The sequence below is a fragment of the Panthera leo genome, chromosome D4, assembly GCF_018350215.1.
Source record: "Panthera leo isolate Ple1 chromosome D4, P.leo_Ple1_pat1.1, whole genome shotgun sequence".
In the NCBI taxonomy this organism is placed as follows: Eukaryota; Metazoa; Chordata; class Mammalia; order Carnivora; family Felidae; genus Panthera; species Panthera leo.
Genome location: NC_056691.1, coordinates 85,299,650 through 85,317,883, shown reverse-complemented (window position 1 = coordinate 85,317,883; position 18,234 = coordinate 85,299,650). Strand labels below are relative to the sequence as shown.

The 18,234-nt window shown below is 43.5% G+C and overlaps 1 protein-coding gene across 7 annotated transcripts in view; it reads right to left on the bottom strand.

Annotated features, from left to right (window-relative positions):
- Positions 1-1,838: 1,838 nt before the first annotated feature.
- Positions 1,839-18,234, bottom strand: part of ZBTB34 (zinc finger and BTB domain containing 34) — a 46,664-nt gene continuing 30,268 nt past the window's right edge. For 5 of the 7 annotated variants that reach the window (XM_042914086.1, XM_042914085.1, XM_042914080.1 and 2 more), the window contains one exon: positions 1,839-9,400. In XM_042914086.1, the coding sequence (XP_042770020.1) occupies positions 7,876-9,400 (1,525 nt within the window). In that variant the 3' untranslated portion in view covers positions 1,839-7,875. Of the gene's footprint in view, positions 9,401-11,958; positions 12,183-15,697; positions 15,905-17,537; positions 17,745-18,234 lie in introns of those variants that run through there. The other 2 variants (XM_042914082.1, XM_042914084.1) reach the window with 2 other exon arrangements.

Genomic DNA, 18,234 nt, shown 5'->3' with positions numbered 1-18,234 from the left:
AAGGAGGGCCAAGGGTCCAACTCCAAGGAGGCAAACTTTATGCTCAGGATAAGGACGTTATCATGGAAAGCTATCAAAGATGCAGAGTCTCCGGAGAGGTAGCCAATTTCCACAAGCAAGTAGCAACTGGAGATTACTTAGATGGACGACTACTACTGTAGGACTTCCGGTATTGGGAGATGGGGAGCAAGCAGTCTGGGCGGAGCCTTCCCACTTATGAGAGTGTAAGGGTCGTTCCCTGCCAAGTTGAGCAGTTCGGGGAAGGAGGCGGAATTCAAAAAATGAGTTCCCCTCTGATTTGCACATTTCAAAGAAACACACACACACACACACACACACACACACACACACACACACACACACACGGCACCCGAAGGTGGTATGAGCCAATTGGCAGGATCCATTCTAGCTTGGAGGCTTGGGCCATACACAGCCACTACTGGGGCCCAGAGGAGTGCAGGGAAGAACAGGGCAAATCTTGTGTTGGGACACAAAGAAGTGCCCAAGGGCTGATCAGAGTGCCAAGACCAAGGCCAAAAGGGATGAAGAAATGTTCCGAGTGCCAGGACCTCACTGCCCTGGCAGCAAAGCTTGAGGTGGGCTTGTGACATAGTCATGGGGGTGGGGGGATGGAGCGGAGGCACCACAACCGCCAGCAACACCTAGCCAGCCAGGACAGATGGGAATGTCACTGTCCCCTAGAGGCTCCGTCAGACTGATTAGGTCCAAGCTCCATTAGGTCAGATGCAGGAACAAAAGAAAGCCCTAGCAAGCAACCTCTTTTGAAGATGAAGGGCAGGGGACCTATCTGTTGTCTCAGATGGGACAGGAACGGGATGCAGCTCTGCCCAAGTCGGCCGTGTGGGTGAGTGCATTATAATCCACCATTAATGTAGACGATTCTCCTCCCACCCCCTCTAGAGTGATAGTACGTTCTCGACCACCGACAGCTAGGTCAGCAGGCTTCACGATACACCTTCCGCCAAGCAGTGGACAGCAATCCCCCAGTGAGGGCTCCCAGTGAGGGTTCCAGGGCATGACCCCAAGTTGATGTGTTCTGCACGTTTCCTTCCAGGTGGCCTCTTTCTGCTATTTGTGTTCTGAAAAGTTTTGAGCTGTATTTGCTGACAAAAGGTATGCAAGTTAGGTCTGTTGTGAAAAACAAAAGGAAAACATCACAGGACGTTAAACATAAAAGTCATTGAGGCATGAGGGGCTTTCAAGGAAATGGCCCAGGAAACAGGGATGAAAATCAGCCAAGCAATTAGGGATTGTTGGTTGTCCTTTGACATTATAAAGGACATCATAAACTTTATAATGAAGCCAGAAGGGTTCAGCCAGTTGTATGAATTACAATAGGAAGAAACCAAAGGATCCTGCCTTTAGGACAAATGAAAAGAGCCAGCTGCTGGCGGTGGCCTTTGTCAGCAAAGCAGCTCAACACAGTCTACACACCCCTGCTCCAACTCAGTGGATCTGCTTCAAATGGTGCTCCCATTTCAAGAACCACATCCCCTCGGGATATTCCTCTAGCCCTGTCAGAGAGGCTGGCCCCAGACTCTGGACTTGGGCTGCCTTTCCAGCCTTAAAGAGAAAGCAAATCTATCGGAAGCCATTGCCTCACAAATTATCTGAGCCACGAGAGTCCAGCTCCATCTTATGGATAAACCGGGACGAAAGAGGGTGAGGCACCTGCTTACCGTCATGGTCAGGCACAGGCATGGCTAGAAGTCAGACCTGAAGTCGATGCACTTTCCCCATTGAGCCCTCGATTGCCTCGGGAGTCCCCCCCCCCCCCCCCCCCAGCTGGCACGTGAAGCTAGTCCCTAGTCCCTACGCAGAGCTCTCACACCGGGGTCCATCTCGTTGCCCTCCATCTCATTGCCCACTTCGCTGAACAGGAGCCCTGTTGAGAGGGGAGGCCCTGTTTTACAGCGAGGAGCAAGGAACGAGTCAGCTCCAGCAGACTAGGAGCCAAGTTTAATCCCTGCCTGTTTCCCAACCGTGCTGCCCTCCCTGCTAGAACCTCCCAGAACACAGGCACTTATTTGCTCATTCGTTCAACCCTTATTGCTGCAGTGCCAGGTCCTGGATCCCTGCTGTCATGAAGCTGACATCATAGGCCAGAGGGAGAGACATTAAGTGAACACATCAGTATATAATTATCAGTTAAAATACGCGCTGATGATGTAAGTGATGAATCACTCCTAGAACCAGTATTATACTATATGCTAACTAACTAGAATGTAAATAAACGATGGACACGCGCGCGCACGAGAAATACATACTCTGAAGGGCAGGAGGAAGTGGGAAGGGGCCTGACCGTAGGAAGGGTTCCCTGACGGAAGGAGGCCTGAGCTGCAATCTGAGGACGAGTTAACTGGCTGGCAGGGAGAAGACGACTGGAGGCAGCGGAAACCACGCGTACGGCTCCACGCTCTGCGGCGGGAGCGAACACGGCACATCCCGGGGAGCCGAAGGGGTGCTTCCGCAGGCACGTGGGCACAGGAGTCACCAGCGATTCGTTCTAGGGGAGACCGGGCGCACACAGCGGCCCCCGACAATCAGTCTTCACCACACGGGAGAGAGGGATATAGAAATACACCTACTTCTTTCTCCTCTTCGCAGCACCGCGGTGGCACAAGAGCTTCTTGTGAAATCCCAACCTCTCAAAAGCAGCGGTTACAGAAATTATGCCACGGCAGACGTCGGCAGAGCCAGCGGGACTCTCGGAGGCCGGAGGGGCAAATGCAGAGGGAGGCCACAGCACATTTGCTCTAGCAGCATTTTTATTTACAAACAGCAATTTCCATTGACTTTATACCATAAAAAAGCCATTTACAAGCAAGAAACGAGAATTCAGAACAAAATTAAGCAGCACTGAAATATTCATGTCACAAATCTAAAACAAAATGAATACAAGAGTAAAATATCATTTGAATAAATAGTCTTAAATTCATGCTATAAAATAATCCTTAATGGCAAGTTACTAGTTGATACAGCATCCGCTTAGCTAGCTTCATTTACTTCATATGGCGATGAAGTGTGGACTTGTGAGGTTACCAGTTTATATTGCAAGATAATGACACTGTGTTAAGTCATTCAAATTGCTCAACCATTTATAACGGAAAAAAATGTTAGCCCTACTAATAAAAGTGGTGAGAGAGAGATGGTTTTCACATTAGGAAAATGATCATTCTCAAAGAAACCAGGTAAGTTTACCTCTTACTATAGTCAGGGCAGCAACCAAGGGCTTGGGCGGCAAGTCCAAAGGTTGAATTCACAGCATACTCGTCACCGAGGGGCAGCAAGAGGTCTGGTTACTGAATCTGCTGCAAGGCTTACTCCAGGGCTGGAGCCAGAACTAGGGCAGCCCTGTCTGTGCCAGCCCCAGAGGGGAACCGGGGGAAACAAGGTCCTCTTCCGGGCAGAGAAGTCGGGCACTGGGCAGAAACAGTGGGAACGCTCTGGCACTTACTGAAGAAGACGTGTGTGGCGTGTGACAACCATTACAAATTTGGAACAATGTGAATGACTCTTCTGAACGTTCAGTTCAGTTGCACTGAGTAATATGAAATCTATGATTTATGAACTAGATAGTTCCATATAAAGAATTTACATAATTCCCCAATACTTTCATATATAAAATTTAATAAATAACCCTGACCAGTCTAGAAGCACCATTCAAGGGGCATGTGCCCTTGGAAAATAGTTTAGGTGTTGCATATTTGAGTCCCTTTCAGTGGAGGCTTCACAGGAAACCATTACAGAATTTAACAATAACAAAGACAACAACAAAAATCACAGTAACTAATAGAAAAAGTTGTTAAAATAAAATACATTGATTTCTTGAAAGTAAAGCTCATTCACAGAGATGATTCCCACCCCCACCCCCACCCCCAGCCCTTGTTTTGTGTTCCTGCAAATTCTTCCTAGAGTCTAGGCCGTCAAAATAAAAGTAAAAATAAAACCGCACACGAACATATGCAGGCCTATGGTCTGGGCTAAGGGAAAAACAAAGACTTGGTTATAACTGCTGTCATGAGAAAAGACATCTACTCATGCTCTGGAAGATTGAAAAATTTTCAATTTAGTTCTACAGTATATTCTGCTTAACAGTGAACCGACAGTATCCTTTCTGCTGTATTAAAAAAAAACACACACACACACACACAAACACACACACAACAAAACCAACCATACACACACGCGCGCACGCGCACACACACACACACACACACACACACACGAAACCAAAACTGCCAAAGCAGAGCCAATTGGGAGGCTTTCCGCTAACCAAAAAATGAACTTGTCTTCGTGTGCTGTATTTACAAATATAATTTCTAAATGTATTTACAGCTTTAGTAGAAATTAGAGGGGAAAGAACTGATCAGAACGAAAGGAACTGTTTAAAACCCACAAACGTTAGTAAAGTATAAAATTCTTTGTTTTCACAGTTTGTAATAGCAGGTTAAACACCTATAGAAAAGGACGCTGTCACTGTCTTCACATTGTCTACGTATTTGAAAAGGTAGCTCAAGGAGAGACTCAATTATGAACAGACCTGTATGAATTCAGGATATGTTTTGCTGTAAAAGATTTCTTCACAGATCGCTTTTATCTGAATTGGTTTTTGCATCTGTTAGAAACGAAACATCTAACCTAAACCTGTACAGAGATAGGGACTTTGCTTTCCAAAAAAAGAGTTGCTCTAAGGAGTTACACAGCGTACTTCGTCTGCGGAGACGTGGAGGGAACTTCGGGGAGAGAACGTTTCTGTTCTGTGGCCATGTTAATCCTCCTGGCACATCCTCCTGTGACAAGGCACAATTGATTGCTGCTGCCCGATCTGAATGGAGTTAACCTTCCACCCGCCACGCACGCCGAGAAACACGACAGCGTGCTCGCTCAGAGAGGCTACCCAGCTCGGTGCTGGCCTACGCGCTGCCTCCTCGAAGCCCTGTGGAACCTTACAGTACTGGGTTATGGCTTGAGAATTCATTCTTAACACTGCTAGCAGTGGAAAGGGTAAAGTGTTAGCAACATGAATGGGAGCAAGTGGAACTTGCAAAATGCGGAATCATGGTTCTTAGAGAGAAACTCAATCAATTTTCTGCCCCTTAACAGTCCCATTACAATGGTTGAACCTGAACTGTACAATCAAAGCAATGTATAGTTTTGTCAAAGACAATTTTGGATAAGTCACTCTTTGGTAAACTCAAACCAGTGAAACAAATTGACAAATACACAGAACTCCGTGTAAATAAGGTTAAGACTGACAACGGTGACAAGAACCAGGATATTCGAGGTACCTGCCCCAAGTGCTCTCCCCTCCTGACTTGTCTCATCTATCGCGGAATGCTCTGGAAACCTCTCAGAAGGCCCCAAGCCTGAGTGAAAAGGAGGTGTTCCTTCCCTGAGCCTGACCTCTCATGTCCTCCATTTGGGCGTTTCTTGTCACGAACTTAACTTGTTACCACCACACAAATTTTTTGCATTTAATTCTTAAAAGAAAAATCAAAACCCAACGTATTCGTGTAAGGAAAAAAAAAAAAATCACAAACGTTTACCTGAAACCCCAGAACATATTTAAGTGGGTAAACACTGGGGGTCCGGCCTCCCCTTGAGGCACGCAGCTTTGACAGGAGTTGAGCGAGTGCTTCAGGGAGAGCGCGCACCCCTTACTTAGGCAGTTTGACAGGAAAAGGCATACTATATACCCGATTTAGCAAACGCTGCTCCTCGGGAGCAGCAGGACTAGAGTGTCATCTGTACGTAGTAACACTGATGTGTGGCGCAGCCGTTCACGCGGGAACAGACAGATCCTGTGTGCTAGAGACGAGCTACCGCACAGCGACCACCCCCGGGGGCTTAGCACACACAAGGGCCCGAATGATTTTCTTTTCTCAACAAAACAAAACAGAACAAAACAACGAAAACAAAACAAAAACAAAAACCCCCAAAACCTCCCCGGACACCCCCTACCTCCCACCATTCTTGGTATCTTAAGAGCCAAAAAAGCATGGAAAACCAGCAAACGTCCATTTCTGTACTCCCTCAACTCCTAAGCCTCTCGAGTTGTGTCTTTTTATGTCTATTTTTCTTTTGGGTGGTTTGCGCCGTTCTCCTGGGGAGATGTACTGGCTGCGGGCTTCAGAGCCAAGGTTCTCCAGCAGGGAGTCTGGAGCGCTGACATCCTACGGGCAGGGCGGCCCGCAGCACAAACTCACCGTCAAATTGCTTCCGAAAGTACTCTGTCAGGGTGCACAGTACCAAAGCGAACTCGTAGAGCCTGTTTTGTTTACTAGAAGCAGACGGGTAAACAAAGTACAGAGCTGAAGACACTTCGAAAGTACTGACAAGACATTTTTCAAATAGGACTCAGGTGTGTTTTGATACAGTAATGCGTTTGCCAGCAAGCACATGCTTTTGAGGTCTCTTTTCAAGCTATAAACTCAGGAGAGGGAAAAAAAAATTGTAATTCACTATCACCGTTAGATTTCACATTTTCTACAACTATACTGACCTAAAAGATACAGAACATAAAAATAGCACCACGTGACCCAAAAAATGGTGACACACACAGATTTGGTGACACACAGAGTATCTTAGAGGGCTTTTTGACTGTTGGTTTCTTTAAGCAGGAAACACTGAGAGTGGGGGAGCCACTGAGGCTCTCGTTAGCACACACAATACTAAGATAGATATATTGCTTGCAATTCCCATAGAGTATATCTTTACAAAAAGTACAAATTCCAAGTTCTGCAGTTTCCCTGGGAACTGCATGTAGAAAAAGTTGCTGTGCACCTGAACTAGCTGTTTGAAAAGAGGAAAAAAAAAAAAAACCCACAACACTGCTTGGAGAATTTTGTAGACAGAACTACAAATCCCTTTCCTTTAGTGTGAGTACTAACTCATGGTAGAGTGATTCGATTTAGTTACCTGGTGTGTTTCTACAGTACGGAATGAAGGTAGATTCGTAGGCCAGTAAAAACATTGAAAACCACTGCTCCTTTGGGGCTGGCTAATATAACACTACAATATGTAAAAAGGTCAGCACCACGGGTCATCCAGCTTACCTACTGGACAACGAACAAAAATTCCAAACGGTTTCCAACTAGAGTTGAATACATTTTATGGCATTTGGTTTATGTACTTGTTAGGAAGCAGAGCTATGAACACTGTGATTTGCTTTGCTTGCTTTTGGACACAATGATTAATATATATGAAAACCTATCAACATTCTTTTGTAAGGGAAATAAAGGGGCAAAACCCTAACATTGGGTGGGGACGAGACAGAGTCAAAAGCCCTGTTCACATTGTATTAAATTATATATTCCTCTTACATTCACCTCAACCAGAATAAAATCAAATTTGAGAATGTATATATACTATATATATAATAATCGCTTTATTATATATATATATAAATTGTCTAACTACCCCTTAAAAGTAATTTTAAATTAGAAAAGGTTACCCATTTGTATCAGCTGACGGCATCCTAGTCTCTCTCCGTGGAAACGCACTGGTGCCAGTGCACACAACGAGAGAGTATGCCTCTTGGCAGAGAATGTAGGGTCAACCAGTTGGCATAGCTAAATCACTGGCAGATTTGGGATTAAGAGTTCAGCCAAAGAGGAATACTGTCAGCCTGTGTTTTCCCTGGATACGTTGCCCTTCATGCTTTGAGCTCCTTGGGAGAGGGAGGGCGGGGGAAAGGATAAACACAATGAAGTGTTCCTTCCAGAAACCTTAGAAGAACTGCCAAGAGACGGAGAGATTTCCAGATGGTTGGGAAAACCAAAGATTACAACAAAGCAAATCACAAATATGCATTGATTAATGTGCTTTGTTTGGGTGCACTTCGTTACCATCTTAATCAGGAGCATCAGACACTGTGTGAATTTCCATCCGGGAATCTAGGCCCATCTCTGAGGCCGACGCATCGTTTTCTAGTTTCTGTTCCACATACACGTCTGTTCTCTCGGGGGACTCGATGCGACTCCTGACTTCGGCTACACCAGGGTGGTTTTTCCGCAGGTGCTGGTTGAGGGTACCTTGGAATGGAAAGCACTTGCCGCAGATCTCACAGCGGAATGGTTTGTCATCAGTATGGCCCCGGATGTGGTACTCCAGTTGGTCCTTACGTGTGTACTTCTTCCCGCAGAACTTGCACACAAAGGGGGTGATTCCCATATGGAGCCTCATGTGCCTGTCGAGGCTTCCCTTCTGGTTGAAGGACTTTCCACAGTAAATGCAGATCAGCCTCTCGTTGTACGGGTACCAGTGCCCTCTTGCACTCCTCTCCCGGGGGCTGCTCTCATACCCGGGGTTATTCATCATCGCTTCACTGTCAGAACCCTGCACCAAGCCCTGCAGATCACTGTGCAGATGGACAGACAAAGCCCGCTTTTGGCGAGCACGCCCTCCTCGGAAACAGCTCAGCATGGATCTGGATGGGCTGGAATTACTCAAACTTCCAAAAGCTTCGGATACGCTGGCTGGCTGTGAGGCCGCTTGGGAGTAGGAATATGCGTGCTGCAGCACGGAACCGTAGGACCCCACGTTCACTGCCACAACTTGTTCCCCATCCACCATCTCTGTGTGGTACCCGTCGTCCCCCAGGGAGGAGCTGTCGGAACAGCTGGGCCGGTCAGACTTCTCCATCTTCACTTTCACCTCAGTGATCTGGCTCTCCCTCACCAACAGGTCCCCTTGCTCGTGGTCCCCCTCTATCTGAATCTCGTACTCGGAAACGCTCCCGCTGCTCCCTCGGTCCGAGTGCCCTTCCTCCTGTAAGCGGCTGCGCAAGGCTTTGCTGGGCGTCGTCTCCATCCGAAGATCGCCGCTCGTGGTGGGCTGCCGTACCTGAGAGCAATACGGAGGGGAGATCTCAACCGGGTTGGCAAAGAAGCTGCTGTCCTTAACTCCATTACGACTCTCTGATGTCTCCTCCGCACCAACAGTAACAGAGTCAACATCTCCGACGCTGATTTTTGAATGGATGCTCTCCAGGATCTGCGTGCACTTGTCAATGACACACTGCATCTGAAGAAAGCTGGCTGCAGTCAGAAAACTGACAACATCCTTCAGCTGCAAGGACATTCTTCCAGTGTAACAAAATGAAAGCAACTGTTCAAACACATTGGGATTTTTAATCACAGATATTGACAAGCCACTCATGGTACTTAATGCTGAATGGTCCCGGAAATAGGGGGAGCTGGCAGCGAGGACTGCTTTGTGGGCTCGGAATGGCTGACCCTGAATGTGGACAATGATGTCACATAGTTTCCCTTGCAGGCGGAGTTCGTTTAGCTGGCTCAGAACAGTGCTGCTGTACTCGGGCACATCAAACTGAATAAAACTGCTGCTGTCCATTTCTACTGACATGAAGCGTAATCTGCAGAAAGAGAGAGTTTCATAATTCACCAGTGACTCCTCACTAAGTACAAGCGGCATAAACACAAGCTTGCAAACATAACACCACCACCACCACCACTGCAGCTACCATGCCGCCTGAGGGTCAGCCTTAGCATTCTTCCTCTTACTTATTTTCAGTCTTTCATGTCTTGGTTAATTCACCGAAAGTCAGATAACCTAAAGATCAATCCGCCTAGTGCCCCAACTGCCTACCATTCATCTTCATCAAAATTATCACATGGTATATATGTCAAGTCCTCTCAGCTCAAGAAAAAATATTTCCCTGTTTCACTTCCTTCTGAGGATTTGGAATACTTTGTAAAAAATAAGCAAACTCATGTAAAGAATGTTCTGCCTCATTTGTATGTTTCCAATTGGTGTTTTTCAAGAAGATGGCACACTGGATACACCGAATGGAGCTAAACCTTTTTCAGTTTAGAATTTGAGTTGTTGTCTTGATGTGCCTTTTTTCCCCTTCAGGTCTGCACACCTTTATATCCTTTTGGATTGGTAACGGACAGAACAATGCTCAATCCCTTTCAGTGAAGAGTTTTAGACAGGAGGAGTAACAAGAGTGATGGACACACCGCGAGCATATTGCTGTCCAACAGTGCTCCCAACTGCAGGTGGGCACACCTTGGGACAGGCTGGCTACCCTTGCCAAGAATCCACAGCACTAAATCTCTCACAAACATGTAAGTGTCTATAGCCCAGGCTGCACACTCTAACCAAAATACGACAAAATCAGATCTAACAATTATATTTTAGTGCTTAAAAAACCCCACCAACTGAAATGTAAGTACCTCCTGAATAAGCACCGAATCAAAGAGAAAATCAGAAAGGAATAGAACTATTCAGAAAAAAAAGAAAACTCACATAAAATCTGCAGCAAGAAGCGTTTAGGAGTAAAATTTACCTATGTCTTCAGCTTGCTTGAAAATGTATCCAAAAAAAGAGATGGATAGATAGGTGATAAAGCAAACAGAGTAATATGTTAACAAGCGTATAGATGGTGAGTGTATACAGGTGTTTATTGCAAAATCCAACTTCTCTGTATATTTGAAATTTCTCAGAAAAAATGTTGAGGATCTTGAAACAACAAATTTTAACAGGCAAAGTCAGTGCCTTAAAAGTATTTAGCGTTTTTGTTTCCAAATTTATTTATTTACTTCTTTAATGTTTATTTATTTTTGAGAGAGAAAGAGAGACAGAGAGGCAGAGCACAAGCAGAGGAGGGGTAGAGAGAGAAGGAAACACAGAAATCAAAGCAGGCTCCAAGCTGCCAGCAGAGTCCAACACGGGGCTCAAACTCACGAACCATGAGATCATGACCTGAGATGCAGTTGGACACTCAACTGACTGAGCCACCCAGGCACCCCTTAAAAGTATTTATCATTAAACAACAAATAATAAATATACACGAAATCACTGAAGAGGTCAGAAAAGGAACAAGTTAAACCCAAAGAAAGCAAAAAAGTAAGAACACTGAACAGCATATTATCATAGAGAAAGTTTTTTAAATTTTCAAAATTATAAGGACATCCTCGGAAACATAACTCATTAAAAGAGTAATATATTGTGACCAAATGTAAGGATGGCTACCTGCTAGGAAATATATAAATACAATCTGCCACATCAATAAGTCAAAGGAGAAAAACCACATAGCCATAACAAGACACGACAACGTTCAATTTAATTTGACTCTCGCAGGAAAGGATCAACCAGTTAGTTTGACTAGATCACACTAGATTTTTTTTTTTTTTTTATCATGTCAGAATTTGAGTTAAAACATTTTAGTTAAGGAGGAATACCGTGCCCTTATTTATCCTAGAGTTATGACTGAAATCAATTTGAAATCTGTACGGAAAGGACATATTTTTAGAGTAACATAAATTGGCAGAATTAAACAAAAAGAAACAGAAGTGCCAAAGCATAAATGATCTTCAGGCCGTTCACACTGTTTTAGATGCATGTTAAAACACTTAAGGCATCTCAAAAAAAAAAAAAAAAAAAAAAAAAAAGAAAGAAAGAAAATTAAAGCATCTCCATTTATATGGCATAAATCTGATACCAGAAGATGGTGAACAGGATAAAGAAGACAAGCGTCAACCCTACCTAAGTAAACAGATTTTAAAGTCCTCGAGGAAATCCTCGCAAATATAACCTATTAAAAGAATAATATATTGTGACCAAATGTAAGGATAGCTACATGTTAGGAAATATATAAATATAATCTGCCACATCAGTAAGTCAAAGGGGGAAAAACCACACAACCAAATCAAAACTATGCCAAACATGGATTTTAGAAAGTTAAATGCCTTTTCAAAGTAAGGAAAAAATACGAAGAGAGTATTTTCTTAATATACTTTCTTAATATAATAAACAGTACCTACTGCCAACCAACAGCACCATCATCCTTAGAAGGAAAACATTATACCTGCATTTCCCAAAATATATTTAATAGAACACAAGCCCATGAGTTGGTGTCAATATCCCTACCTCCTAGGAAGTAAAAAATATATTAGCATAATAACCCACCTGAAAAGTCCTGCAGACAAGAATTCTATTTAACTCAGTGGTTTGCACACTCATTTTAGCGTGTAACTCTTCTCCCAAGGTACACATGTAAATATTCCCAAGAATTAGTGTTCCCTGGTGCACACTCTGGTAAACACTTTCATAAGGCATTCCCATTAGTGCCTGGGAGGATACAAGGTTGTCTGCCCATCACTTCTCTTACTTTTAACATTGTTCTGGAAGTTCTAGCCAAAGCAACAGACAAGAAAAAATTAAGGCCCGAAGCTATTAGAAAAGAGGAGGTGAAATTACTATTCAAGGCAGACAGGACTATTTACACAGAAAACACAGTGAACCACTGGAACAAATCTGGTAGAGGCAGGATCTAGTAAATGGAGCGTTTCATAAATTATTGTACATAAAACACAAGTTAAGTAAGATAATGACAAGTTGCAACCAACAATAGTGACAGAAACCATAATATACCTGGGGGCTAAACAAAAAATAGTCAGGATCTGCAAGAAGAAACTAACATTTTGGTAAAGACAAAAATATGTATGTGTAAATGAAGATACATATCACGCTTCTGAAAAATGCAATACTATAGGCACTTTCCCACCAAATTAATTTATAAATATAATGCAGCGCAATGAAGAACATTCTCGGTAACTTCACAAAATGATTTTACAATTCATCTAGAACATTGCTGTCCAACAGAAATAGAAGGTTAGCCACATGCGTAGTGTTTTCTAGCAGTTAACACTGTCTAAAAATAAACATTATTAAATTTTATACATTTTTACTTAACCTAACATTTAAAACATTCTCAACATAGAAGAAATATTAGAAAGTTATTAATGAGACATTTTACATTCTTTTTTTCCATACTAACTCTTTGAAATCTATGTGTATTTTACACTTGCAGCACATCTCAATTTGGAATGATCACGTTTTAAGGGCTCAATAGCCACACGTGGCCAGTGGCTACCACACTGGACTGTGCAAATCTAGAATAAACACTGAAGAAATTTTAGAAAACAACAAAAAACCCAGCTAAACATCTAGATGTCAAAATGTATGATTAGGCTACAATTCATTCACTCTAAGTATGTACTGCCTTCTATGTGCCAGGCACTAGGGGTCCCGGGGAGCTGTAATTCTCTTGTTATAAATTGTGACAAGAGCTACGAGATCTTTCACATTGGGCAGGGGCGTTGCTGCAGGGAAATGGTCCAGTCTTCCAGACATAAGGAATGACGCACACAAAGAGACTCGTCCTTCCTGAGCGGGAAGGAAAGAAGCCCTAGAGAATGTGGGACAACTGGGACAACGAGCAAGGGGGAGGACTGAGGCCACATGAGGCTGTCAAGGTGGGGGGAAGTTAGACTAGGATGGGCCCTGTGGGCCATTTCCAATCAACGAAAAAGGAAGAATTTTTGAAATAGATGCTGCTTGGATAATATGTATATAGAATAATAAAGTTAGATCGTCCTCACCACATACCCAAAAATAACTTCTAGAGAAGGTCTTACATACAAAGACAGATACCAGAGGAAGAAACACAGATTTAACTACAGAAGAATTTTTGTACATCTAAAAAATACCTTCTGAGGGTGCCTGGGTGGCTCAGTCAGTTGAGTGTCTGACTCTTGATTTTGGCCCAGGTCATGATCTCACAGTTTGTGAGTTCAAGCCCCGTGTTGGGCTCTGTGTTGACAGTGCAGAGCCTGCTTGAGATTCTCTCTTCTCTCTCTGCCCTTCCCTCTCTACCCCACCCTCTCAAAATAAATTTTAAACATTAAAAAAACTTTTGACCAAAACCAAATGAACAAAAGACCAATTATGAAAAATACAACATACACAGCCAAGAAGTATAACACTCTTACAAATCAGTAAAAGCAAATATAACAATTGAAAAATGAGCAAAGACTATGAACAGATGCTTTTAAAAAAATTAAAATAGCCTTCAAATACAGATACGGCGACTGACAACTTCATTGATAAACAAAGATTAACATGAGACACAACTTTCTCAAGTGGCAAGATTTAAAAATGACCCAGCTGGCGGTGCTACAAGGGCTCAGTGCCCTCATATACTACATGTAACAAAAGCTTTACAACGGGCATTCCTTTGGACTCAGCGCTCTGTTGTAACAAAAATCACAGATACAGGCACAAGAATTTATCCATAAGTCTGTTCAATTACAATAGCAAAATGATGAAAACCACCTAAATGTCCGACTTCTTGGGAATTGTTAAAGTATAGCACACCTATGTACTGAATACTATGTCGTGATGAAACTGATGGGAAGGAAGAATACAAAGGTAGCTCTACAAAATGTGAGCTCCACCAGGGCAAAGATCTTTCTCTCTTTTATTAACTGTCACCCAGATTACTGCCTGGCACATAGCAGACACTCAACACTCAATAAATATCTGCTGAATGAACATTTAATAATACAGCAAAAAATCAGGTAACAAATCGACTGCAAGTGAGCAGGAGGGATCTTCACGGGTGATGGAAATGGTCTACAACTGGGTTATGGTAATAGCTGTACAATGTCATAAATTTATTAAAAATCACTGAATTGTACACTGAAGATGACCAAATTCTAGGATATGTAACCTACACCTCAATAAAGCTGTTGAAATACAGGTAACAACAAAAGTAGGAGATTTCTAAAATTATGTATGTATATGCAGATATTAAATATACATAGAAATAATACTGAGATATATACAAAATGCATACATTAATGTAAGATTCAAAATGGCTTATTTAGTTAGTTTTTTAAATGCTTATTTGCTTTTGAGAGAGCACATGAGTGGGGGACAGGCAGAGAGAGAGAGGGGGACAGAGGACCTGAAGCAGGCTCTGCACTGACAGCAGCAAGCCCTATGCGGGGCTTGATCTCATGAACAGTCACCTCATGACCCAAGCAGAAGTCACTTAACGGACTGAGCCACCCAGACGCCCCAGATTCAAAATGTTTTTACTTTCTTCTTTGCATTTTTCTGTGTTTTCCAAACTTCTAACAGTGAACATTTATTACTTGGAATGACAAAAAAAAGTAAAATAAAAAATATTTCCAAATCCCTGCCAGATGATAATTTGACAGATGCTGGTGGTAGAGTGTAAAATGAGCAAATACTCTGGAGACATTTTAGTGATGTCCAACGAAATTACAAATGCACGTTCCCATGTGCCCTAGGAACCGACTACAGCACCGGACAGAATGACAAAAGATTAGAAACAGACTACCTGCCCATGAAGAGGAGCGTGGTTAATAACTTACGGGACATCCACACTTAAAACTACTTACTATACAGCCAGAAAATAACAAACAAGGAAGCTCTTTTCATTCAGACATGAAATAATCACCATGGTGTACTGCTCAAGCAAAAGGGTGACATGTGGAAGAGTATACGTGTTGCCTGAACAAAGCGCTGTGAAAAGACACACACCACTGTGTAAATATACACACTTTGTACATATGCACAGACTACTTCTGGAAGGATGCACCACAACAATAACCTCTACCGCCTCCTGGGGGGGGCGGGGGACAGGGCAGCTGGGAGCCCTGCCAGCTCTCAATGAATCTTTTTAGACACATTTCTAAACTATCTGAATATGTCGTTAAAAACCAGTAACATTTTTTCAAAAACTTATGATGCCTCATCCAGTTTTTAAGGTAGGAAAAGATCGTAACAGAACTGTCAGGGGCACGAATCGGAAGTGAGATCTGGGTTCAAACGATACCTGCTTTCCACCTATAAAACTCTGGGCAAGGAGCTTTAGAATCTTTTCAAGCGTCAGTTCTCTTGTCTTGAAAATGGGAATGATGATGACAGTCCTTGCCTCACGGTTCGGCTCGTGGTGACGACTACAAGTATGTAGAAGCAGGAAGCAGGAAGCACAGCGGCTGCCTGGTCCATAGTGATCATGGTTTGCTCTAAAAGACTTTTTCTAGGGGGACAGGAGCAACAAAGAGAACTGACTTTAAAGGTAGCCTTGGATATGAATCCCGCCTCGGCCACTTTCTAATAAAAATAATAACAATGAACATTTAAACAGTTATGTGACCTTGGACAAGTCAGTTAACTTTGATTTCCTATTGAGAAAAGGTCTCAGAATAACTACTACCCAACAGGAGTGCTGTAATGATTAAATGAGGGAAATTTATGCACTGAACGTGTATAAAAGCTTACACATGAGTACTCACCTTGTGCTAAATACCATATATATATATATTTTTTTTTTTTTAAGTTTATATATTTTGAGAGAAAGAGAGAGAGACAGAGCAGAGGAGGAGCAGAGGAGGAACAGAGAGAGGGAGAGAGAGAGGATCCCAAACAGATTCTGTACTGGCAGCACAGAGCCTGACATGGGGCTTGAACTCATGAACTGTGAGATCATGACCTGAGCTGAAATCAAGAGTCAGATGCTTGACTGAGCCACCCAGGCACCCCAACACCTTATATATATTAATTTGATCCTTTTATCAACTCTGTGAGGAAATACTATGATTGTTTCTATCTCATAGATGAAGAAATTGAGGGAAAGCGGTTAAGATACTGCCAAGATAAGGTAACTGACAGTTAAGATACTGTCTCACAGTTAAAAGATGAACTTAGTCTGACTCCAGAAGTCGTGACCCTGACTATCACAGACTGCCTTCTAGAAATGCAGATACTGCCTGGCACCTATCAAGTGGTCAAATGTTACCTACGCATTATAGCATGGTTGCGACACAAGGGTATGTAAATAGTGACGCTGGGAATTCAAGGGCAAAAGGGAGGTGGGCTCAGACTTTTTTTTTTTTTAATTTTTTTTAATGTTTATTTATTTTTGAGAGAGAGACAGAGTGTGAGTGGGGGAGGAGGAGAGAGAGGGAGAGAGGGAGAGAGGGAGAGGGGGAGAGAGGGAGAGGGGGAGAGAGGGAGAGGGGGAGAGAGAGAGGGAGAGAGGGAGAGAGGGAGGGAGAGAGGGAGAGAGGGAGGGAGGGAGGGAGGGAGGGAGGGAGAGAGGGAGGGAGGGAGAGAGAGAGACAGAGACAGAATCTGAAGCAGGCTCCAGGCTCTGAGCTGTCAGCACAGAGTCTGATGCGGGGCTCGCTCGAACTCAGGAACCGGGAGATCAAGACCTGAGCTGAAGTCCGGACTGAGCCACCCAGGCGCCCCAAGGGCTCAGGCTTTTTAAAGGTAGAGTCCTAGGCTAAAACCAGTAGAAAACGGAAAACAAACATTTCCGAAATAGTCTAAAACTGAAAATAGCTTCACAGTAAGGCTTCGCTTGAAAGAAAATCTTACACTTGAAAGAAAATCACTGGAGAGAAAAACCAAAGACCATGATTAACACCTAAGAGAGGGATTCCATTTTTCTGCAAATGAGAAAGGAAGTGCATCACTCTTCTCTCCTTTACATTAACGCCTCCTTCTGGCCACGACAATGAGATCCAAAGCCCTCTGCCTAAAGCTGCTAACAAGTAACACTCCAGAGAAAGAGGCTTCTAAAACTCTGACACACGGGGGAATTTGCAGGTAATTTCAGTCCTAAGCACGTCACCAAGCTAAAAGGAGTAAAAAACATAACTGATCACCAGTTCTACATCCAATGACCCAATTTGTCAGGTCTGGTGGTCCTGAGGTAAAGCAAGTCAGAACCTCTTGATGAGATGATCAAGTTCAACTATGATCCTCGGCTCCTCTGTATCAGCAGTTTCCCAGCGTTGTTTCTTGTAGGTCTTGATTCCTTCCCCGCAGAGAGTGCCAGTGGGCCTACACCTAACTTAGGTCAACGCTTCAGTAATTTCATCTTTAAAAAATAAAATATATGCACATGGTCAAACTTCAAATCCTAGTACAGAAAAATATAAAATGAATAGCAAAACTCTTCCCCTGTTCCTCTTCACAAAGATAATCACTGCTAAGAGTTCTTACTGTTCTTTCAGAGAAAATTATAAACACATATCAGCGTAAGCTGTTCTGTACCCTGCTTTATTTGTTTTTTAATTTATTTGAGACAGAGAGAGCATGCATGCAAGTGGGAGGGAGGGGGGAGGGAGGGGGGAGGGAGGGAGAGGGAGGGGGGAGGGAGGGAGGGAGGGAGGGAGGGAGGGGGAGAGAGAGAGGGAGAGAGGGAGGGAGGGAGGGAGGGAGGGGGAGAGAGAATATGAATATATCCCAAGCAGGCTCTGTACTGTCAGAGCCCCACGTGGGGCTCAAACTCACAAAACCGTGAGATCATGACCTGAGTCGAAATCAAGAGTCAGACACTTAACCAACTGAGCCACCCAG